General features: G+C 34.3%; 1 protein-coding gene and 3 pseudogenes across 1 annotated transcript; 2 read left to right on the top strand and 2 right to left on the bottom strand.

The window, feature by feature from the left end:
• Window positions 1-3,902: 3,902 nt before the first annotated feature.
• On the bottom strand, window positions 3,903-10,186 carry LOC120187642 (annotated as a pseudogene).
• A 1,121-nt stretch (window positions 10,187-11,307) lies between these two features.
• LOC120187563 lies at window positions 11,308-13,123 on the top strand (annotated as a pseudogene).
• Window positions 13,124-17,850: 4,727 nt separating this feature from the next.
• LOC120187641 lies at window positions 17,851-20,399 on the top strand (annotated as a pseudogene).
• Window positions 20,400-22,692: 2,293 nt separating this feature from the next.
• Window positions 22,693-24,168, bottom strand: LOC120187640. The gene is made up of 3 exons (XM_039191314.1): window positions 23,939-24,168; window positions 23,539-23,848; window positions 22,693-23,493 (listed from the first exon to the last, which is right to left on the bottom strand). Exons 1-3 carry the CDS (start codon window positions 24,166-24,168, stop codon window positions 22,693-22,695), a joined length of 1,341 nt encoding a protein of 446 aa, XP_039047245.1.
• Window positions 24,169-26,492: the final 2,324 nt, after the last annotated feature.

Genomic DNA, 26,492 nt, shown 5'->3' with positions numbered 1-26,492 from the left:
ATAATATCATATATATATATCACTAAACCTATAAATATAATAATATTAGTAATAATAAACCCAAATAAAATTCAAACAACACTCGAGACAAACCGAGCATCTACAGTTTCCCCTTTTTGCTCATTATCGTGTAACGAGAATATAGCAAAGATCAAAGGATGGTCAAATTTGTCCGGCCATGATATATTCAAAAGATTAATCCATTCCACTACAACTTCAAGGTAATTCAAACTTGATATGTTCCTCTTTTACGGGTATTCAAATTAATTTGGAGAAACGTGTCTGCTCTACTATTGATTCAGAGAGATAAGACTCGATATATGCCTCTTTTTCAGGTAGACATATTGATTTTGGAAGACATGGTTCCATTATTCACTCAGGGAAATCAGATTTGATCTATACCTCTTTTTCGGGTAGACAAATCTATGTTGGAATGCGTGTCTACTCCACCATGCATTTAGGGAAAATCAAACTTGATCTGTGCCTCTTTTTTGGGTAGACAAATCAATATTGGAAGACGTGTCTGCTTTACCATTCATTCAGGGAAAATCAGACTGGATATATGCCTCTTTTTCGGGTAGACAAATCCATGTTGGTATACGTATCTGCTCCACCATGCATTCATGGGAAATCAGACTTGATTTGTGCCTCTTTTTTCGGGTAGACAAATCAATATTGGAAGACGTGTCTGCTCCACCATTCATTCAGAGGAAATCAGACTGGATCTGTGCCTCATTTTCAGATAGACAAATCCATGTTGGAATATGTGCCTGCTTCACCATGCATTCAGGGGAAATCAGACTTGATATGTGCCTCTTTTTTTAGGTAGACAAATCAATATTGTAAGACGTGCCTGCTCCATCATTCATTCAGGGGAAATTAGACTTGATCCGTGCCTCTTTTTTGGGTAGACAAATCAATGTTGTAAGTCGTGTCTGCTCCACCATTCATTCAGGGGAAATCAGACTAAAAAATCTTTATCACTCCATCATTTTTTAGGAGGAACTGAACCAGGATCAATTCGTTTCGAAAATTGAACCTGAAAAATCCAACATTACCAATCATTAGTGTATGCTTGAAAATTATACTCAAAATTTTAGAATTTAAGAAAATTTATGAAAATCAATCTCTCTTGTGGGAACTTGTCTCGTAGCCACTAGATATTTGAATCTACTTTGGCTCGATTGTCATTTAAACATCATTCTTTTCGAAATTTTAAACAGGTTAATCTTATCCTAAGGTTTCAATATCTTCAATCCTTAACCTTCTTTGGGAAACCTGTAGATATTTAATTCGTCATGCATTTATGAATGTCATGATCCTATTCATGCTTAATGTGTATGCAATGATGCAATTTAATGCATTTTCTCTTTCGAAGGAACACCATCTCTTCTTAATCTCATTGGAACATAATTTCATCTTGGGCATAGAACACTTGACTAGTTCACCCCAACTAACAATCCAGATACCATATTCTTTGGTTAAACAAGACCTTGATTCCTTTCTTTCTTGAAACCTGCCAGTACCCATGACCATCTTCTAGATTAGTGACAATCACTTCAGGTCATCCTTTAATGGCTGAGACCTTTTATGTATTCCAAGGTTTTAATTTCCCGTAACCATACAGACTTATATGTTAAAACCATTGTCAGCTTTAGAATACCTGCATTTTCCAAAGCTTTTTACACAATAATACATAATGATTTCATGTACTTTAAGTTAAGCTATATGTTTTTACTCTTCAAAGTAAGATGCATGCAAAAGGAAAATTAACAAGAAAATACATCTTTTTATTTATATAAAAAGTAGAGAATTTTTGGGTAACTACATGGCAAACTTTTAACTGAAAAAAGTAAAAGAACAAAGAAGTAGGCATCTTCAAATATCAATAATTCATATGCTTTTGAATTGACACACCGTTAGAATGACTCAAGTGTAGCTTCTGTCAAAAGGACCTCTAAAATTGTGATGATGCGCAAGAGTGTGAAACTCTTTTTGAACTCCAAAGCTTGGATGCCATAAACCAATATTGAATCTCATGTGCATTCAATTTCTCTCATGGTGGTTTTTCATCGACACTCATTAAACTTTAGTCTTAACCCTGTTCACCAACTGACATTGTTACTACTCATATCAGGAGCTCTTTCAATTTCCAAAATTAATTCAGAACCTCCACTATGTATGAATTCTGAATTTAAACAAAACTCAAGCCGCCCTTTACGGGTTTTCAACTTGAGACATCCTTTGGTTTCAAGATAATTTTTTTAGATTTTCATCTTGAACTCCCTTTCATTTATTTTTTCTTCTTCTTTCTTTCATTTTTTCATTTTTTCTTCTTCTTCTTCTTCATTTTTTATTTTTTCATTTTCATTTTTTTCATTTTTTCTTGTTTTTCTTTTACTTCTTCTTCAAACAAAATATCTCTTAACTGCATCTGAATTCACTGGGTAGGGTAATTGTGACCCGTCCATCTTAGTAAGGACTAGAGCTCCCCCAGAAAATGCTTTCTTTACAACAAAAGGTCATTCCCAGTTTGCATCCATTTCCCTCAAAAATCTTTTTGAATAGGTAATATCTTGCTAAACACCAGATCTCCTTCGTGGAATTATCGAAGGCGTACTTTTTTATTGTGTGCTCGTATCATCCGCTTCTGGTACATCTTACCATGATAAATAGCTTTTAATCTCTTTTCTTCAATCAAATTCAATTGGTCATATCTGGCTTGTACCCATTCTGCCTCATTTAGCTTCACCTCTACTGCCTCATTCATCTTCGGGCGATAAGTGGTGGAATTATGATGTTTTATTTTTAATTGCTCAAAGATAGAGTCCATCATCTTATTGTTTAAATTCAATGCATTGTCGAAGATAATCCTCTCTGGTAAGCCATATCTACATATGATTTCCTTCTTTAAGAATTTATATATTATTGACTAGGTAACATTTGCATAGGAAGCTACTTCTACCCATTTGGTGAAGTAATCTATTGCTACTAGAATAAAGCGATGGCCATTTGAAGCTTTAGGCGAAATTTGTCCAATAACATCCATGCCCCACATTGAGAATGGCCACGAAGCTGTCATCACATGTAATGGATGAGGATAATATGTATCATATCTCCATAAATCTGACATTTATGACATTTTCGGGCATAATTGATACAGTCAGTTTCCATAGTTGACCAATAATACCCAAATCTCATAATCTGTCTAGCCATTACATCCCCATTAACATGGGTACCACATATTCCTTCATGTACTTCTTCAAGAATCATTTTGGCTTCTTTAGTGTCCATACACCTTAATAGTACCTGATCCAAGCTTTTCTTGTATAGGGTCTCACCATCGAGCACATACCCTATTGTCATTCTTCTAATGGTTCTCTTGTTATTCTCAGTTGCCTACTCGGGATAACTCTGATATCTTATATATTACAAGATATCATAATACCAGGGGTTTCCATCTTCTTCTTCTTCAATATAAAAACAATGGATTGGATACTCATAAGCCTTCATTTCAATGGACATCATATTTGAGTGCTCGTTCATCTTAAATGCTACTGCCAAAGTGGCCAAGGCATCTGCCATTTGATTCTCTTCTCTGGGTGGTAATTGAAAGTTATTTCTTCAAATTCTTCAATAAGTTCCTTAACTAATTTACGGTATTCTACAAGCTTGGGATCATTTGCTTCCCATTCTCATCTGAGTTGGTAAATTACCAGAGCTGAATCCCCATATACCTTGAGCATTTTCACTTTGTGTTTAACGGCTGCTCTAAGAATCATAACACTAGCCTCATACTTTGCCATATTGTTTGTACAATCAAAATTGAGCCGACTGGTAAAAGGATAATGCTCTTCATTTGGTGAGACCAAGATTTCCCTAATCTCGTGCCCCAAGGCATTTTAAGCACCATCAAAGTTCATCTTCCAATATTTACTGGTGGATATAGCTACTTCTTCCATTGAAATAGCCTTAGAAGTGCCATCAAAGCTCAATGGCTCATATTCTTCGGAAGCCCTACTTGCAATAAATTCCACTATATCACTTCCTTTAACCACTTTCTGGTTTACATACTGGATATCAAATTAGGACAACAGGATTTGCCAATGAGCTAATCTTCCAGATAATGCAAGCATACCCATTAGATACTTCAAAGGATCAAGCCTGGTAGTGTGATATAATATATACTGCCTAAGCCTTCTAGTAGCCCATACTAAAGCACAACACAATTTCTCAATTGGTGAGTATCTGGCCTCGCATTTAGTGAACTTCTTATTGAGATAATAAGTAGCCTTTTCTTTCTTCTTAGTTTGGTCATGTTTTCCTAGTACGCACCCCATTGAATTTTCACAAATTGACAAATAAAGAATTAAGGGTTTGCTTGGGATGGGTGGCACTATGATTGAGGTATTTGACAAATAATGCTTAACTGCTTCAAAAGCCTCTTGACAGTCCTCACTCCATTCTCCTGAGTTATTCGTGTGAATGAGGTAAAATATGTAATCATATTTTTCACTCAACTGAGAAATAAATCGAGCTATATAATTCAATCTCCCCAATAATCCTCAAACCTCTTGTTGTGTTCGTGGGGGTGGTAAATCTTGAACAGCTTTTACTTTGTCCAGATCTATTTCAATTCCTTTTTGGCTTACTATAAAAACCAAAATCTTCCTAAATGTCACCCCAAAAGTACACTTATTTGGGTTAAGTTTTAGGTGGCATTTTCTTAGCCTTTGAAAAAGCTTTCTCACTACTAGAAAAACCCCTTTAATAACGCGCATTGCGCGTCATCTATGGGTGCGGATGACACACAAATGCCTGTCGTTGAAGCCACCGAAATGAATCTTAGATGACACGTAATTGTGCGTCATAAATTTATGACGTGCATTTATGACACGCATTTATGACACGCATTTATGACGCGCATTTATGACACTCATTGCCCGTTATTGAAGCCCCCGTCATAAATGAAGACGACACACATTTGTGTGTCATAAATTTATGACACGTATTTATGACTTACATTACGTGTCATTGAAGCACACGTCGTTAAAAAAGATGACACACATTCGTGTGTCATGATTGTATGTCGTAAATTATATATATATGTTGTAGATTGATAAATAATCAAACTAAATCACATTTAATGCCTCATAATACTAAATATATATATCATATTATATATAAGCAATCCATTTGCATACAATATATTCACATTAAGTTATCAAAAATATTGTAAACATATGTCGATACAAAATATCATGACATAATAAAGTTTGTCATATAAGATTCCTCAAAACCCTATACAAATATAACGAGATTATGTTCTGTCAAAATATTAATCATATATAGATAGAAGCTTCAAAATATTTGATAATTTGAGCACAGAACATACAATGTCAGTAGGCGTTTCATGTTTATGATCAAAGGAAAATCCTGACTTGTTTTATTTATATCACTAATCCTCCTGCACAAAAGATAAATGCAATATTTGCAAACACATCAGTGTTGATCCTATGAACGTGTCCAGATACGTGGTTTAAAATAGAGGAAAATTTGAAGAAACTTACAAGTCAGTTAGATTTCTTAGTAAACTAAACGTCATTGGAAAATTCTGAGTTAACTGATTGGAGGAGAGTATCCTGAAATTACAATGAGCATGAAAACAAATAATTTGATCAAGGCCAACTTAATAAGAAATTAAGAGAATCGTAAAATATTAAACAAAGAAGAAAAAGAAGGTACTGAGTTTTTCCTTACAAAGTTTCCAAGTTCACTAAATCCCGAAGTGCAGGTGGTACAGTGCCCGAAAATTAGTTTGCTTCAAGATTCCTGATAAAGAAAAGCATCAAACATCCTTAATAAATTTCCTACCGAGTGAAAAAAGGAATATGAAAAGTCTATAATTTTCTAGCACCTACAACATCTAATAAAAATAGACTAACAGAGTTTACTGTTTTGATTTTGCAATGCAAATTTTTATAGGAAGTCAATCGATATCGCACCCTGAAAAATCTAACTGAATAATTATAATTAACAAAGGTTCAGAACATACATATATATGAGACTGGTAAATTTTCCTAGGTACTTCGTAATTTCTCCTGACAAGCGATTTACTAGAAGAGAGTTGCACAAAAACTTTTAGGGTGATATTGTAAGAGAATGAACTTATGTTAGGAGTTCTAAAAACTTACATAAAAGTCAAATTCATTGAAGCACATTCACTTGGAATGGTCCCTTCGAGGTAGTTGTATGCAAAATCACTGCAACAAAAAGATAACATAAAGCAGTTAAACACTACTACTCACGATTACAATTAGTATATAGAATCATCATAGCAAATCATTTCAAGAGCTCTTACACCCGTTTTCCCCCACAATCTCATAAACCAAATGAAACTACCACAAATAAAAATCATATCTTGAACTTTGACTCACCTTCTTCTTTAGCCACCTTAGACTCAGCAAATCTAAGCAAGCTAAATAAAAACATTGCAACGATCCAGACGACCAACATTTTCCTGGTATTCATGACGACTATGAGAAGCGTATATTTTGGGGGACTTTTTAAACAAGTGAATTTATACAATAAGTAGAGGGTATATTTACTACATACAATCTCTATGTGTGCAACTTTAAATAAAATTCAGAGAAATCACTTGAGTCAGTTGAGTTGGCATTGGTATTCAAAGATTCATGCATGAAGCTAGGAATCACAGTCTGAGAGTTAATATGTCATTTGAAGAATAAAACTATATGAGTTACTTGAAAGAACAAATTGACATAATTAAGTAAATATAAATGCAGGCAATCCATGGCAGATGAAGAAGATGCAATCTACAGAAATGATCCGATTAGTGTTCCGAAGTGAAAATAATCATAAACTCAGCACATTATACTTAATAACTGATATGGAAGATTCATTGCAGTTAGCTTGTTAAATATGTATCCCCCCATTTCATTTGATCAAAGGTAAAAGCTGATTGAGATCCTAAAAGACTGACCTAATCCGGGGAAGAAATACATTGTACAACTGCGAGGGAGGTTTTCAGACAGTCTCTTTTGCAGAGTTAGGTTATATGAACCCAAAAATAATGACAACTTGAATTTCCAGCTATGATCATTTTGTAAGAGAAGATAGAAAAGCTAGCTTTAAATGATTTATGTTATTCATTCCAATGTTTCAAAGAAACTTGTCATAAATAATCTTGACTAGTTATGGCATGAAAATCTAGAACAAGAAGCAAGCTGGTTAAGCTGCTAATGAAGCTAAAAAAAACTTGAAGTGGGTGGTAAATTTTCTAATGAAGCATACCTTGGCAGTGTTCAAAACCACATTCTTGCAGTCTGATAAGATACTGACAGACCACACAGGCAAAAGGTATAAATTACCATTGAATTTAACAGATGCATCACATTCGGTGTCCACATTGGCAAGAAAAGCAGAATATAATGATCTTGTTTTATATACATCAGCCTGGGAAGAATAAGGAAATACGTCGATGAACAGATTAATTTGAACAAGATCTAGAAGAAGAAACTGTTGGGCCACTGTTAATTGATTTTCAACTATATCTTTCAATAATAGCATGAGCACATTTTGTTCTCGAGAAAAGTCTTAAGAAGAGTTTATGATCAGAAAAAAAGTGATTTATCTTTTTTTATTTATATGTATAAAATATTATGATCCTTGAGATTTCAACGGGACCCTTACTCACCAATCAGACAAAGAATTAATAAAGAGGCAACCCTCCTTGAGTTCTTATTCATAACCAACATAGAAGTAAAGAAGTAGGGTTCTCTTTTAAAATGAGAAAGAAAGTGAATAAATATGGAAAATACCTCCAATTTTGGACCCAATGAGGAAATGGTAGGATCAGTGGCTATCAGTGCTTATTCACAAAGCTTTATAGCCTTATGAACATCTCTTAGGTGACCCCACTTAGGTTGTCTAACAAGTACTGAAAAAAAATAGTGAATTGGAAGACAGGTGAAACTTAGTAGATGTCGTTTACGAAATTATAAACCGAATAATCATGGTTTTATATTACTCATTCTATTGTAATAACCACCAATATTAGTCAAGTTGCATACAAGATGATAACCTCAAGTAAGTTACAAGAGGCCAAGTAGATGCTTATAAGTGCTAACAATTTTTATTAGATTGACTGAAGACATATCGTACTCATCAATCGGAGCATCATAATCATAACTAGTAGCAATAAAGGGTCATCATGTAGTCTTGCCAAAGTTTGTTCCACCATGATATTGTTTTAAGAGAAATACAAAAAAATTGACCCGTAAGTTCCGTTCGAAATGAGACTGCGTACTAGATTCTAGGATTGAATTTTATTACTACAAAAGCCAATGCACAAACACATTTGAAACTCCAATTATGATTACCATATAATAGTTTTGGAAAGTTCCACCTATTTGGTAAAATCGCGCAACCGTAAATGCTAGGTCTTCTACAGGTCTGTAGGGAATGACACCACCAAATGAAAGGAACTTGACATTTGAAATATATTGGGAAGTAATGAAGAAGAAATACTTTTTGATAAAAAGTTGAATAAGAGAAGAAAGCAATCAACATTATGTTGGAGACATTTAATTCATATCACCAAAACAACTACTAAGTAGAAGTCAGATTGTAAATTATATTGATGAGTTGGATTTGGACACCATACCATCCAGACCAATTCTCAGTCCACATTTTTGGGTTCTTATTAGAATTTGGAGTGAATTGATCACAGTATAATCCATTACAGGTGTTAATCTGTCATTGCCAAGATAAAAGAAGAAATTATGTATCAAAAACCAACCAATGCCCTGATTTTCAAAATAAACAAGAAACCTCTTTCGACTAAAACATGCAAATTCCAAGCGAAACGATTAACTATGATTGAAATTTCAAGTAAAAAACTTAAATCTTGAAACCCCAAACTTATAATGGGGTTAGGAGCATCAGATTGGTGGCACATGACCCAGAGAACTCCAGTATACAATGAGACAACCATATCAGCTGCCCATTTAATATATGGTTTTGCACCTGCCCCATATGTTGAATCAATGTTTCCATATTCATTTTCAATCTGTATAAGAAAACCAATAAAACCATTAGAGGAAATATTATAGCACCGACAACAACAACAGGAATTGTTCATAAGAAAGTTGGAGAAGAAAAGAGCAAAGACAAAACGTATACCTGTGACAAAATAATGGGTCCTCCTTGTGATGCATACAATTTCTCTTGCTTCATCATGCCCACAATTTTGGCCGTGAACCTCTACATTTCTATCTAAATAAACATTTTTACACTTGTTTTTAATCATTTCAGCTAACAGTCCTTCCAACAATTTCAGTGAACTTTACGAAACAGAAGAGAATGATGAATAAAGAAGAGATTAATTTATATAAATAATAAGGTAATAATATTTTTATGGATAAATAAATTACCTTAAATGGTTCGTTATCAGTTCGGAACTTGATCCCGAGTATAAAATGTAACCAAAGAGGAAATCCACTACAAATATTTTATCAACAAAAAAAAGAAAATTAAACATACCCAAAAATAAATAAATAAATAAAATTTTACCCATAATTCCATTCAGCACAAACATATTGTTCGATGCACAGATGAACATAAAGACCAGCTGCTGCAACTAACTTCACAAATTTAACCAAATTGTTTCTTCCTTCGAAATTATATTGTAAACATCGATAATCAAAACTCAGGGAAATAATCCATGGGATTAATGTTTGGTGCATGAGTTCAGAACAGTTTTAGCACAACAACTGAAGAGTAAAAAAGAAGGCAGAACCTGGTTTCGAACTGGTTCGTGCAGATTCCAGAAAACGTAAGTTTCGATCATATCTAATCCTCCGTCTTTGGATTTTTGTATAAGGTCCGTCCATATCTGAAAACATTAAACACATTTTTTCCTCTTCCAAAAATAGGTAAAGGGAAAACGAGGGGAAAATGATAGAAAATTCAAGCTTACATCAGGGGTGCTGCAAGGGTAGTAAATGGAGCCGTATGCCAAAACGCGGTGTTTCCCGTCAATGAAAATTGCTCGGCTATCGTACGTGACAGTGGATGCAAAAGTCAAATTTATTGAAGCACATTCACTTGGAATGGTCCCTTCAAGGTAGTTGTATGCAAAATCACTGCAACAAAAAGATAACATAATCCATTTGAAAAGATGGCATTTTGGACAAAGGGAAAAAGGGAAAAAGGTAAAAAGAGAAAAAGAGAAAAAGGGGAAGCATGTGGAGTGAACTGATAATTATCGAGGGGGAAGAAGTGGGAAAGGATGAAAATAATGGGGGAAAATTAAAAGACGACTTTTAGAGATGACACACATTTAAAAAGTGTACTCCGTGTTTTGTAAATTTTTTGGATTATGACTATTAAATATGACACACATTATTGTAAGTCATAAATCGTTCATATTTTAAGAAACATGACCTTTTTTTATGACACACAGTTTTTGTAAGTCATAAATTAGCGTGTGTCATTGTTCGTGTGTCATTAAAGGTATATTTTCTTGTAGTGTCTTAAGTTCTCAATGTGTTCTTTCTCTATTTTGGCCTTGACAATCATATCATCGATATAGACTTCTATATCTTTATGCATCATGTCGTGAAACAATGTCACTATGGCCCTTTGATATGTTACCCCTACGTTCTTCAACCCAAATGGCATTACTTTATAACAAAACGTTCCCCACATGGTGACAAACATCATTTTTTTCCATATCTTCAAGGTGCATTTTAATTTGATTATAGTCAGAGAAACCATCCATAAATGAGAACCAGGAATTTCCAACAGTATTATCCACTAAAGTGTCTATATGTGGCAAAGCAAAATTATCCTTCAGACTACACTACAAGAAAATATACCTTTAATGACACACGCTAATTTATGACTTGCCAAAAATTGTGTATCATAAAAAATGTCATGTTTATTAAAATTTGAACGATTTATGACTTACAATAATGTGTGTCATATTTAATAGTCATAATCCAAAAAATTTAGCAAAACACGGAGTACACTTTTCATTGTGTGTCATCTCTAAAAGTCATCTTTTAATTTCCCTATAATTTTCATCACGTACACATGCTTTCCCGCTTCTAATCCATTTTGTGTTTCAAAAAAAAAAATCATTCAGGGATACTGGGACAAAATGGAAAACAACTTCGTTCTCATATGTCCCAGTATCTTATTCGCTATCCTCTCCTATCCCAGTATCTTACTCAATATCCTCTCCTATCCCAATATCTTCAACTCCATTTTGTCATTTTAAAAATGGTGGCACTCGTTGCAGGGACGCCATGGATGAGAATCAGAGTAATCCCTGAATTCGCTCCTCCGCTTATTTTTCGGTGCCATTTTCGTAGAAATTTCTCCGTTCGCGCTTCAATTGACATTAATGCACCGGTCAGAGTCCGTTTCGCTCCTTCTCCGATCAACAATATCCACATCGGCGGCGCTCAAACTACTCTCTTCAACTACTTATTCGCTAGGTTTTTTTTCCTTTTTTTTACATCTTGTGCGTTGTTATCTTGTTTCTAAATTCGTAGAATTTTGATGATTTTCACTTTTCTTCTCTTTATTTTTTTCTCTTAAGATCTAAGGGAGGAAAATTACTGCTGAGAATCGAGGTTATTTATTTGGAGAGGTCATCGCGAGAATCGAAGGAGGCTATTCTTCGAGATTTAGCTTGGCTTGGACTTGACTGGGATGAAGGTACTATTTATATGTAGTTGCCATTGCCTTTCCACTTTAATTAATTAAATTGGTTTGAAATTTTTTGCTTCAAATCTTCAATTTTACATGTATGGTTCGATTATGTTTATCACTTTTAGTATTAAGTTGATATTGATTCTATCACTTACCATGTAGGCCCTGGCATTGGTGGGGATTATGGTCCTTATCGAAAATCTTAGAGAAAAACTATGTATAAACAGTATGCTGAGAAGCTCTTAGAATCTAGTCAGGTTTATCGTTGCTTTTGTTCCAATGAGGTAATTGATTTGAAGACATTGCAAATGTGAGATATTTGTACCTTGAATTACAATTTTTGTCCTTCATTTCATCGGAATGCCTCTAGGAATTAGAATAACACTATTCCTTTGGAGACAAAAGTGTGAATTTTGTGTCTCACAGAACATAACCTTTAATTTAAATGAACTATGATTATATGTTTCAAAGCATGCTCAGATTTTAAAATTTAACTAATAAGGTTTTTTGTTTGTTGATTTGAGGATTTTTGACGTAAAGCATCATTATCTTTAAGTTTCAGTGGTCCATCAACAACAGAATGTAGATATATTTGTAATTTACATTTACAAGCACTAATTTGTTTGATAGTATCATGAATGTTAGTTGGAAATTGGACACACTTGTGGATTTTGTTATAATGAGGAGCAATGGTCAACCTGTTTACAACTTTTATGTTACTTTTGATGATGCTACCATGTCTATTTCACATGTTAAACGGTAATTGAGAGAATAATTGATTATCTTTTTGCTACATCTAATATATGTTCTGTTAGAACATTTTTAGTCCTTTGTTCTCATACTCTCTATACTGGCATTTCAGAGCAGAAGAGCATTTACCTAATACTCTAAGTCAAGCCTTAATATACAAGGTAATGTTAAAGGGCTTCTGTTATTTATTGACTTTTGTTAATATTTAGTGGCTTTTGGAGTTTCTGGTTTCATTTCACCAATATAAGGAAGTTAATCTTTAAACTGGAAAAAAATTGCTACATACTCTGGGATTCCCCATGCCTTCTTTTGCCCATGTTTCTTTGATTTTGCACCTGATAGGAGCAAATTGTCAAAACGTCATGGTGCAACTTCAGTTGGTCAGGTAATTATCTTCATTATACTTTGTTTCATGGAAAATGTTGTAAAATAATTGTATCATATCATTGGTTTCCATTGGGTCTATAATATCTTTTTCAATTGAGGATTAAAGGTTCCACGTTTAACAATTCTGTTGTTCTAGTTCAGAGATATGGGGTATCTGCCTCAGGCAATGGTGAATTACTTGGCACTTCTAGGTTGGGGTGATGGAACTGAAAATGAATTTTTCACCATTGATCAACTTGGTTAGTTTTCCCTTTCACTTGTATTGATCCGTGTGCCTCTCTATTTCTAGCTCCACAAAGGAACTGGAGAAATGTTAACGTTGTATTGGATCACATGCATCAGTTATTAAGTGGTGATGAAGGTGGTATACAACGTTGCATTCAAGATGCACTTTTATGAGCACCATAGAATTCTTACTTGTGTTGGATAGGTAGGTTCAGACTCATATCAAGGATCAGGGGAACTAACTATGTTTTAGGCCATGAGACACCTTGTTGGTTCGTTAGCCAATAGTTATGCCGGTGACTCGGTGAAAGTGCCTTTGACCATCAATTCACCTAACTTTTCTTGGTATGCATCTACTGGAAGCTTTTAATTGCACAACTGAACTCTTTGTAATGCTTTTTTTTTCAGAATTGCGTTAACGCTTTTATTTCTTTTGAGAATATTTATTCATCGTCTTAAAAGGGAAAAGAGTACCTTTTTAGCAAGTATGTATTTTTATTCTATTTTTAGAAGGAGAGAAAGGTCTTAACCTTTGCATGTAAAACAGGGAAAAGGAGTATATTTGCATGTTGAATATGCAAAATAGGAAAGATTAGTAAAATAATAGGCATATCAACTGAGCTCGAGTGAAACTTGAGCTTATCACGGAGGATCAATCCTGTTAACATGGCAGTTACTGTTTAATCCAAAAACACCTGGTCGCAGCTTATAGACTGACACTGTTTTTGAAACTGGAACAGGCAGCTATGAGCAATCACCTATTCTTTGTTTAAGCTTCTATTTGACAATTTCCAAGGGATCAAGCTTGATAACCTTTTTCACTTAAGTCTCATGAACTCAAAGATGAAAGATGGAGCTTATGAGCAATCACCTATGTTTTTCTCCTCAGACATTCAACAGGTAATTTATGCAACTATTTTTATTTGCATGAATTGCTTGAATGGACTTGCTTAGTTTAAAGCTAAATATGTTACATTGATTGAATTAAAATTTTATAAGCTCAATTTTTAGTTACGTTTAGAACATTTTATTACATTCTGGGCCCTTAGCTAGATGATGTTAGATTATATATTGTTGAATTTTTGTGAATGATTTCCAAATGAAATATATTGTTTTTAGTCAACTAGTTTGCTCATTTCTTTTTGTAGGACATTCTAGAAGTGAAAATTTATGCTTCATGTAGCAGTTTTATTTGGATTTATTTGTAAAACCACATTAGTACTGAGAAAATGGATGGATGTGGGAACTGAGATCAATTCTTATATTCGTATATGAAAAATTTGCAATTCTTTTGAATGATTTGAGAATCTGCTGCTTTTTTTTATAAAGACGTTTACTAGATCTGTGTGTCTTATTTCTAGTTGATTATTCTTGCATATACATGGTGCATTTGTATTAGATTATTGCTTCTTGGGATATATGATTCTTAATCCCTTTGTTCTTATCTTTTCAACCAAGGCTGATTATTTTCCATTTTTTTACTACAGATATATGATTCTCCACTGGAATATCTAAACACTACCTCTCTTGCCCTAAAAATTATTATCAAACAAACATGTATCCTTAATCGTATCCCTGCAACTATGGGAAGTTATTGTCTGCAAGCATTAAGAAAGCAGCTTGGATAATCCTTCACGTTGTATTGCAGATTGATTCCTAGAGTTCTTCAGCTACCTGCGAACTCAAACTTGATGGTTGATGAAATACAACTAGAATCAGGAAGCCTCAACTCCATTGGAATTGAGAATACAAAGTTGCTGAAAAATCTGATAGAGTTTCAAAAAGTAAGTTATCACTTGGTTTGTTGAAACATGAGTGCATGTTTGTGCATAAATATACTGGACCAAGGAAGGTGTTTTCAGAAGTTTAATGTGCATATTAAGAATGTGTTTGTTATATATATTGCAACTAGTTTTAACTGTTACAATTATTTTCAATTATTTCTTGTGTACACGCCCGGATGGCGAGGGCAGTAGAACTTTATTATGCCGTGATATTTTATATCGACATATGATTACAATATTTTTGATAACTTAATGTGAATATATTGTATGCAAATGGATTGCTTATATATAATATTTTATATATATTTAGTATTATGAGGCATTAAATGTGATTTAGTTTGATTATTTGTTAATCTACATATATATATATATATATATATATATATATAATTTACGAAATCAATCACGACACACGAATGTGTGTCATCTTTTTTAATGACGTGTGCTTTAATGACATGCAATGTAAGTCATACATGCGTGTCATATATTTATGACACACAAATGTGTGCCATCTTCATTTATGACGGCGCTTCAATGAACGTCATAAATGCGCGTCATAAATATGTGTAATAAATGTGTGTCATAAATGCGCGTCATAGATTTATGACACACAATTGCGTGTCATCTGAAATTCATGTCGGTGGCTTCAACGACAGACATTTGTGTGTCATCCGCACCCATAGATGACGAGCAATGCACGTCATTAAAGGGGTTTTTTCTAGTAGTGCTAGCTCTATTGAGATATTGGTAGTCAACACACAAACGAACTTTCCCATCTTTCTTTGGTACTGGGACTATATTTTCCACTCACTCATGATATATGGCCACCTTAAGAAACCTGTCATCAAATTGTTTCTTCACTTCTTCTTTAATTTTGTGTAGCATCTCAGGTCTCATTCTTTTCAGTTTTTGTTGTATAGGCTTACACTTAGGCTTTATCAGCAGTTGGTTGACAATCAATTTTGTATCTAAACCTAGCATGTCTTCGTATGACCAAGAAAATACATTTTTATATTCTTGAAGCAAATCTATCAAATTTTGTCGTCCTTCAGCAGAGAGCGTGGTACCAATCATTACTTCTTTCTTATCTTTATCCGTCCCCAAATTTAAGATCTCAGTAAGCTCCTCATGAGGCAGAATCTGTTTATCTTCCTTTTCCACCATTTTTAGTAATTCAGAAGGTAGTTCACATCCCTCATCGTCATCACAATCTTCGATTTCCCCTTAACATATAGGTATCTCAAAATCAATCTTCAGGTCAGGATCATCAACATTCATATTATTGATATCTGAGTTCCTGAAAGAATAATGAAAGAGAAGATATATATACATATGGGAAAATAGTTTCCCATATTAATAAATAGAAAGAAATAATACATACATACATACAACAAAGAATGAAAAAATGTATGAGAGAATGTTTGGCATTTTAAATTAATAAAAATGCATCTTTTATTGAAAGAAGGAAAAACAGACAACTTAACCCTTTACATAAAATATTGTCCCTGGATATGAACAATAGGGAAAAGTTATAGTGCATTACTCTGTAAAAGATTTGTAAACTACATATAGTTTCTTCGCGGTCCAATTGTTCAACATGAAGCCTGGTGGTGCACGGTAAATGCTCGTAGTTCTCATTTCTTCAAATTCATTATCTGCTATAACATTAATTCCTAGATCTCCTAAGGCATTCTCAACCATCATTTCCTCGTTTCTTGGATTCCCTTGAAACATATGCCCTCCTAACATGAATGTTTTTCTCAACAGCGAGAAGGTCATGTGTTCCCAGCTAAGGTCTTCACCAGCCAATCTCGCTTTTCTCATTTCCTGACTATTTTTTATGCCCCTCATCTTCTCTCTTAAAGTTCGCTGATACCCAAACCAAACTGATCTCTTTTAGCAATGGGGCAGACTGGATTAACTAGGACTTGCAACTGATTTCCTAACCCTTTTCCCACTTTTGCTCCTTTTCCGAGAGTTAGCTTGAGCTCCATTTTAGTGCAATTTGACCATCTAGGCTTTGGTATCTTTTTGCCTTCGGCCACAAATATGGCATTGACAAGCTCTAATGATCTGAAAGAACATTCAACAACTTGCTCCTCCACTTCAATGTACGGAGTGGTAGTAGAAACGGAAGAAATAATGTCCTCTTCAGCATGAATATATACCAACCTTCCATTAATTACAAATTCCAACCTTTGGTGTAATGTCAATGGAACTGCACCGGTTTGATGAATCCAAGGCCTCCCTAACAAGCAGTTATAAGTAGGCATAATGTCCATCACGAGGAACTCCACTTCATAAGTTGTTGAACCAATGGTTAAAGGAATATCAATCTTGCCTAACACTTCTTTTTAGTCCTATCAAAAGCTCGAACCACGCTCTGATAGTTTCTCATAAGTGTCACTACAAGAAAATATACCTTTAATGACACACGGACGATGACACACGCTAATTTATGACTTGAAAAAAATGTATCATGAAAAAATGTCATGTTTTTTAAAATCTGAACGATTTATGACTTACAATAATGTGTGTCATATTTAAAAGTTATAATCCAAAAATTTTGCAAAAACACGGAGTACACTTTTAATTGTGTGTCATCTGTAAAAGTCGTATTTTAATTTTCGCCCCATTATTTTCATCTTTTCCCTCTTCTTCCCCTCGATAACAAAGTTCACGCCGCATGTTTCCCCTATTTTTCTCTTTGCAACTCCCACTGGTTTGGCCATTCACCACAACGTAGACGAGGGATTCAAAATTCAAGGGTTTCTACAGGTATTCCTCATTCTCTATTCCACCATTCAATTGTAAACCACTTTATTTCATCCCAAATAACACACTTGCTAACGGTAAAAAAGAAAAAAGAAAGAAAAATTGCCAAGCTCGGTTTTCCTGTTTTCATGGAGATCTAGGGTTTCCAATTGTTTCCCAGCTAAAAATCGAATTTCCTTGTTCACATTTTTAATTACTTACTATAAGTAAGTTTCTGAGCTCATATATATTGGTTGTATTCTTTTAAAGCTCATTACATTTGATCTGCGCATAGACTTTGTTTAAGCTGCGTTTGGTTATGCGAAGAAAAGAAGATGGAGTCAGTTGCTGTTGGAGACGTAGCGTGTTTGGATCCGGATCTATTGTAGCTCCTGGAGATGTCTCCTTTTGTTCTCAAATCCAATCCCGAATTCACGCAAAATCTTTTTGAGCAGTGGCTTTCGCTTCCCGATGCTTACAAGCTGGTACTTTTTCTTTATATCTTGAATTGAAAATGATTTATCGTTATTTCCTTTGCATTTTTCTAGTCAGTTCTTTGCTCGATTATTTGGTGGTATATCATTTCTGAAGAAAAAAGAAACTTAATTTAAGCGTATGATAATGAAACTATTTGATGACACGTTATTTTGATTCTTCATGGTTTATTTAGTTCATTGTAGATATTTATGTGAACCATATATAAAGACTAAATTTAGGTAGCTTTTGGGAACTAGATTTTAGAATTTGGGTTTCAAAGATATTGTAAATTGAGTAATACAAATACTTGGAAATGTAACATTGATGATTATTTCTCAAATCTATGGATTTGTTAGACGTCTATATAATAATGACTTTGGAATTTCTAATTTATTTTTGGATTTAATCAATTCATATTTTTATACTTTTCATCCATGTATTATATTGACTCTTAATTGTCTATCCACGGTATATGCATTTGATTATTATCATTTACATAGCAAACGAAATCCAAGTCCAAATTTTCAAATTCTAATTTCCAAATGGATTGAAGGATTAGGTAAATTTAGTGGATTACCTTGATGTGAAAGGAATATTTGAACGACGATTGTTGATTTTCCATATATCTTTGTTCAGTAATGCTATGTGCAAATTGATTATATGTTGGAGGCTTAACAGTTGTAACAATATTCAAGAATAGTTTTCTGTATATTCTTGAATGAGAGAAAGCCAATTGTCTCTTTTGTATTTATATATGGAATGTTTACCCTGTCTTTGAAGCAAAATATTTGAATTCATGTGATTTATTAAAATGTCCTTTGAGCCTAGGAGAAGAGTTGATTTTTGTTTAATTTTTTACTTTGCAAGGTGAAATCACTGGTTAATGATGCTAAGGCATGTAATCCCTTGACTGTTCTTGGTAATGTTTCCTCTGGAAGTACAACAATAAGCAATGCTCTACCTTCCTTATTTCCTACTTGTAGTGATCCTCCCCTTTCACCAAGAAGTGTATCTGGTTCTCCTCGAGTAACAAAACAAAGGGCTGGTCCTTCAAACTTAGGTTCTCCACTGAAAGTAGTTAGCGAGCCTGTGAAAGAGTTCATACCTCAGGTTTGGATCTTGTTTATTTGATATTATATTTTTCTTTTCTTGGTTACTTGGTTGTGTTTTATCTGCTTTATTTTCCTTTCTATTCCAAAATCAGCTATAACTTGTTACATTTGTACTTGAGAGCACCTCTAGTTTTACTTCAAAAATGGTGGTCCCCCTCCAAATGATCTAAAAGAACAATGCATGTTTCGAATCAGTCAGTTCTTCTATGGACATCCAGATGGGCTACAGCTTCTTGGTAAGATAAATGCATGTGCTTTAACACATATTTCTGGAACTCGTAGTATATTCATTTTCTACTTTCTATACGTTTTCAGAATTCAAACTAGTGACCAAAGAAATCTGCAAATTGCCTACATTTTTCTCCCCATCACTTTTCAGAAAAAATTGATGTTAATAGCACTGGTGTGGTTACAAGGTATAGTTTCTTGTTCATGGAAATGGAACTGCTATATTTATATCTCAAATGAATCATATTCTTTTAGCTACTAAGATATTTATTTGTAAATTATGAGAATTTGGTTCTCTCCTTGTTGAGCCTTTTAAAAGTATTGTGTGCTATAAATATAAAATTGTCATTTCAGAATCTGACTCCTAATTCGGTATTGCTTCTCCTTCTAATTGCTTTTCAGCTATGATATTATTTTCTTCCATTTGTACTGTAGTTTTTACTGAATTTTTCTCTAAACTCCTTGCAGAGATGCATTTATTGATTATTGGGTCAATGGAAATATGTTGACCATGGATATAACAACCCAAGTATATACAATATTAAAGGCAACCAGATCTCAAATACCTCACTCAGGTCTTTATGCATTTTTGAGAGCTTAAACAACAACATTATTTGTCTATAGTCTAATAGTATATGTTTAAACTTAATTTCTTCTGTACTTTCCAATTTGACAGGTTGACTTCAAACCTATCCTCCGTGAACTATTGGTAACTCATCCAGGGTTGGAATTCTTACAGAGTACACCTAAGTTTCAGGGAAGATATGGTTTGTTTTTTATCTGTTTGATACATTCGGTTGTTGTCTCATTTTTTTTTGGATGCTTTTTCAATTTTTCGATATTTACCCCTCCTTTTACAATATCCAAGGTATTTGAACATTGTATGAATTGCTTCCAAACTAACTCCAAACTAACATTGTATGTCACATTTGCAGGATGAGAGCTATGTCACATTGCGTGATCTGAAAGGCTCTAAACTTTATGGAAGTGTTTTCAACATCCTTTTTAATCTTAACAAATTCATGGCCTTTGAGACTCGTGATCCATTCCTAATTCGTCAGGTAAATGTGTTATGTTAGCTCCTTTAACATTACCATTACTAGAAATTGTAAATCATCATACTTCTATGCAAGTTTCGGATAACAACATTGTTTGTATCAAAACAAACAGGAGCGTGAGAACCATACATTGACAGTGTGGGACCGATTTGCACATAGAGAATATATTAGACTTTCAATGGAAGATGATGTCAAAGATACCTCAAATGGAAGTGCAGATGTTTAGAATGAATTGGTTGAGGCTCCCTTCTAAGTTGAATAAGGTAAGCTTGTCTAGTTCACATTGTGTTGTTTTGTTTTGTTCTGGCTTTTACCGAAACAAAAAAAGAAAAAAAACAATAGTCATTTTATATCATACATACACATTAGTCATACAACTATCATATCATATGTGGCAATAAGAATGTAATAAAACTTTTCTGATACACATCTGTCATATCATACATACACATTAGTCATACCGTGATAATGTATATAATTTATATGGGAATTTTTACTATTAAATGTGTAAAATTTATTTTTACATATGCTTCAAAGAATGCATATGTAAAATTGGTCATTCTAGTACCTTCTACATGTATTGTTTTATGTTTTATTTTGTTTCTTAAACTTGAACTAAGGTTAAAGGGGTTTCGCAGAGTGGTCAAGTTGTCTTCTCTGCATAATGAATTTCTTAATTAAGTAGGATCCTAGTTTGTTTAATTACTGCCATTTGTCTTGCTCCGTGTTTTCATATCTTAATGTATTGCCCTGAAACTGGTTCTGATATCACTAATTTGTTTTTCTTATACTTTTAATGAAAATTAAATTTTAAATGCATTTAAGCTGTTGAGTTGCCAAAAGGTTTATGCTATAGGCTGCAAATTATTTATACGATATGGAGCTTATTATGTATTGGTTGTGCAAAATTTTGACATCTTTGTTTTATTTTTCTTACCTTTTGCTGATATTGTTTTTGCATATTCTAAGCATCCTCAAATTTTTTTGTCAATACAGGTTTGGCAACACTGCCTATTTACACATATATGCGGCTTTTATCCAGATGCTAAGTATGTGGAAACAAAGTGCATTATTTGATTACATCCAACAAAATCACTCTATAATTGTAATGACTATTATTTATGTTTGCAATATTACAGTGCCAGTGGAAACATTTTTTATGGGTGTCATGTGTACAAATGGATTGCTTATATATAATATATATATATATATATATATATATATATATATATATATATATATATATATATTTAGTATTATTAGGCATTAAATATGATTTAGTTTGATTATTTGTCAATCTACAATATATATATATATATATATATATATGTAATTTACGAAATACAATCACGACACACGAATGTAAGTCATACAAATGTGTGTCATCTTCATTTATGACGGGGGCTTCAATAATGCTCAATGCGCATCATAAATGCACGTCATAAATGTGTGTCATAAATGCGCGTCATAGATTTATGACACACAATTGCGCGTCATCTGATATTTATGTCGGTGGCTTCAATGACGCGAATTTGTGTGTCATCTGCATCCATAGATGACGCGTAATTCACGTCATTAAAGGGGTTTTTTCTAGTAGTGTGTATTGTCAACTGGCATCTTCTTTAGAGTCACCAATGGCATTACGTTTAGAGCAGAGCCATTGTCAACCACTACTATGGACAGAACGTGCCCTTTGCATCTAACTGCGATGCGTAAAGTCTTATGACTACTGATCATCCCCGAAGGTATCTCATCCTCGAAAAAAGAGAGAAAGTTAGCAGCTTGTATGTTAACAACTAATTGGTCCAACTTTTCTATGGGCAACTCCTTCGGAACAAAAGTCTGGTTCAAAAATCTTAACAAGGCATTTCGATGGGCCTCTGAACTCAAAAGAAGTGATAAGTCAGAGATACGAGCAGACAACTTGTGTAGCTGCTCAAAAATATTGTACTCATTGTGTTTCAGGAATTTTAGGAATTCCACTGCTTCATTCTCAGTTACAGGTTCATTAATGACGGGATCATATTCCTTTAGCTGCAAATCCACCATCTTCCCCTTATTAACAGTAACCATCTTCTCAGGCTCTTTAGGTTGGTTAAGAGAATAACACTTGCCACTTCTAGTAAAGTGTTCCACCTCACCTATTTCTTCACTTTCTTTTGTTTCCTCTCCCATCTAACAAACATACCTCCATGGTACTTGTTTATTATCTCGATATGGGAATAGAGATGGAGGTGTAATAACCACCTTCGAAGCTACCCTTTCTGTCACTCGAGACTTTGGAGTAATGATTAGGGGACAACTAGCATTATAGACCCCTTTGGACGATCCCTCAGAAGCACAAATTTCTGTTTTCTCTTCTTCAACCACTTCTTTAAAGAACTCAATTTTTTTATTATCTATCATTTCTTTTACCAGCTCTAAGAAATCATGACACCGTTGTATATTGTGTCCCTCACAGTTATGATAGTGGCATATCTCTTCACTATTAAATAGTTCAGATGATGGATTGGGCCTCAACAATCTTACCTTAATCATTTGGCACCGTACCCAATACATGGACGATTCGACCTCCCTAACATTCTTTATAATTTTCCTCCCTTTCTCCTCTGTAATTACGTTAATCCCTGCTCCTACATGTTTTGGCAACGGATTCTGGGCTATATTCGGTTGTTCACTATCACAAAAATTAATGATATTCTTCCTTCTTAGGTGTTGGACAACCTTTTTAAATGAAGTACAATTCTCAACAGAATGTCTGGGAGTTCCCGCATGGTACTCACATTGAGCATGAGCATCATACCATTTCGGATAAGGAGGTTGCAGTGGTGACATATAATAAGGTGAAACTACATGTTGGTCATACAATATCTGAAAAAGTTCCTTATAAGTGATCAGGATCAGATCAAATTGAGGCCTCTCTCTATATTCCCTTACCCCTTGTCTATTGGTATTTTGTGTTGATGACCCTGTTCCCTGAGGTCAGGATACAATGATATTATTAAAGCCATATTGCCTCACATTGTTGACTTCATTTTCCTTTTTCTTCATCTGTGATTCCTTATTTGACTCCCCTTCCTCGAGCTTTCCATTTTTTACTACCATTTCAATCATTTCTCCAGCCATAACCATATCAGTAAAACTTTGATAAGGATTAACTATAAGGTGTGTGAAAAAAGGAGCGCTTAAGGTATTGATGAAAAGCATATTTGTTTCCTCCTCTTCTAATGGTGTATGGACTTGCACAACCACGTCCCTCCATCTTTGAGCATATTGTCTAAAACTCTCGTTAGACTTCTTTCCCATGCCTTGTAATATCATTCTGTTAGGCCTAACATCTATCACATGTTTATACTACTCAAGAAAGGATTTATCCAGGTCTTTCCATGACCAAATATTAGCTATACTTAGTTGATTATACCATCGGATTGCTAAACTCGTTAAGCTTTCCTGGAAGTATCGTATCAATAATTGATCATCCCCTATGTATCCAGTCATCTTCCTATAAAACATTGTAATATGAGCATATGGACACATGTTATAGTCAAATTTCTCAAAGTCAGGAATCTTGAACTTCGGAGGTAAGACCAAATCAGGAACTAGACTTAATTCTTTAGCGTGGAGTCCATACACACTGGTATCTTCTTTCATAGCTCTGACTTTGCTTTCTAATTGTTTCCATTTTTCCTCTAATTACTTATTTTGGTCTTTCTTAGCTTCTTCAATAAGGTCTAGTATGTTCTTCAGGATATGAACTAGATCCAGGATAAAGATTCATAGAGACATCGGCTAGGTTGATGTGTACTTTCCCATTATGAACAGGCGTTTCTTGAATATTCTGAGATTGCGTTGGGGTGAACCTTGGGGGTAAAGTGGTCCTTCAAGAAGACTTGCAAACTTAGCAAACATTTCTTTCTGAGAATTCAACATGTCTTCTTGCATCTTCCTTATATTCTCTTGTAATCGTTGCTCCAAAGAACTCTTTTCTTTCGATAAAATCTTTACTTGATGCCTAATTTGCTTGAGCTCTTCTTTACTTTCTCCGACTTTTCTATTTAGGCTTGCCACTTCTTGTCTCCATTCAACAGGTAATTTACTGGAACTGGAAGTTGTCTGAGCTTTCACCATTCGCTAATAAGATAATTGAATATCGTCAAAGTCTAACCGAAGTTGCTTCTCCACTTTTTCGATTTGATCCACTTGACCCTTATGAATATCAATCTTCAGCTCTTTTTTATATACTTCATCCTCTAACTTTTACAAAGTTACTCTCTATTGTTTCCTTTCTGCCTCGAAGTTACACTTAGCTAGCTCTAACAGAGATGGCACCACTCTAAGATGTTCTTACATAGGCTGAATATTTTCAGGATTAACTATCGGGATATTATCATTTACTTGATTACTTCTCCATTTTTCGTACTCCTGAGATAGCTCGAGATCAAAGGTGAAGAGATTCACACGACGAGTTTGTTTTCATGCATCAACAACCCCTTTGAATGGAAACTCTGACCCTGACAAATCCCATGCTGCTGGAATGAATTGCCTTGACCCATATTGTCTAAAACACTAGCATAAATGCATACCCTACAGAACCCCAGATACCTGGCAAAGGAACCTAGTCTCGCTCTCCACATCTGTAAAGTATATCTGAAGAGATATTCCACGATGCTCTCCACAATAATTCACCATCTCTAATGTCCTTTAAAATAACCATCAATTTCTCTTCAATGAAACCCCCAAGTCATTCTCTGGAAAGAAAATGTTCCAAAGGCGAAAACCCATCCAGAAACACTCGTCCTATTGCTCTTTCAACATGCTTGAAGAGTCCATACTAGCAGTAGGGGCGCACACCCTATAAAGCATCATTCTTATTATCTTCTAGAAGAAATCAAAGAACGAAATGTATCGGCTAGAATGAATGGAACAAGATCCACATGTTTGTCTAATCTCTCTAAAAGGTCGACCATTGATACGTCTATATATCCCAACACTTTCGAAAAAATAAAAGCCCAAAAATCCCTAGAGCGAACAAGTCAAGCTTCTTCCTTTTGTTTGGATGACGATCAATTACTTCCTTCAGAGCAGTCCAAAAGATGTACTCATAATGTTCTTTCTTCTTGATGTTTCTAACAACCCACTTTTCGCTCATTCCAGTCATCAGAAGCAATTTCTTCTTGAATGAATGAGTGATTGGCAGTTTGGTATATATTCTTTCCATTTGAGACCTCAGACAACGGATCAAACCTCGATACTCCTCTATAGTAGGTGTCAGATCCATTCTTCCAAATGTAAAGCAACTATAAGAAGGATTCCAGAATTACGCAAGAGCTCTAAACAGGTTTGGTCAATTGGAACATCCAGAAGATAGGAGATATCGTCATACAACTGATAAAACATCTGTTTATTGACTGCTTCCCATCTTCCCCAGACTTTCTTTAGCTCGCTCAAATCGTTCTGACGTACATTGATGTGAGTGTAACCAAACAACTCTGACATGTATCCAGGCATCAAACTATCTTCATTGGTCAGCTGGGATTGTTCAGACCATCTCAGAATAATTGCATTGTCTTCAACCTCTTTCTGAACCTTTCGTTCCATATTACTAGCCTTCTATATGGACATCGATCACTAATCAACACCTTGTAATGGATAGTGCAATGCAAAAATGAAATAAAGAAAAGACAAAAGAAAATCAGTTAGTAAACATAAAGAAATTAATCAGGGATAAAAATTAGTTAAGGAATCCTACCCTCATATGATGGCTACCCAATCATGTTTTATCAGATCCTACCCAACATGATATCTACCCCCATGCTTTGTTTGAAAAAAAAAATCCTAACTGTATGATATCTAATTCACATGCTTATTTGAGAAAAATTAACCTAACTACATGATCTCTAGTTCACATACATTTATTCAGAAAGCGAAATTAAATGACTCAAAAAGCTATTCCTTGTGTACCCTCCTCACAGGAC

Source organism: Hibiscus syriacus, unplaced genomic scaffold (assembly GCF_006381635.1).
Source record: "Hibiscus syriacus cultivar Baekdansim isolate YM2019G1 unplaced genomic scaffold, ASM638163v2 tig00113725_pilon, whole genome shotgun sequence".
NCBI lineage: Eukaryota > Viridiplantae > Streptophyta > Magnoliopsida > Malvales > Malvaceae > Hibiscus > Hibiscus syriacus.
Note: the sequence above shows the minus strand (reverse complement) of the source record. Positions and strands in the feature narration are given on the sequence as shown.

Excerpts from the sequence above, each read along its gene's own strand:
- LOC120187640 (XM_039191314.1), bottom strand. The coding sequence starts at position 24,168 with ATGAAAGAAGATACCAGTGTGTATGGACTCCACGCTAAAGAATTAAGT. Across the intron at positions 23,849-23,938 it reads ACGAGTTTAGCAATCCGATG|GCCTAACAGAATGATATTAC; the intron begins GTATAATCAACT and ends GATAGATGTTAG. Across the intron at positions 23,494-23,538 it reads AGGAAAATGAAGTCAACAAT|GGAACAGGGTCATCAACACA; the intron begins GTGAGGCAATAT and ends TCCTGACCTCAG.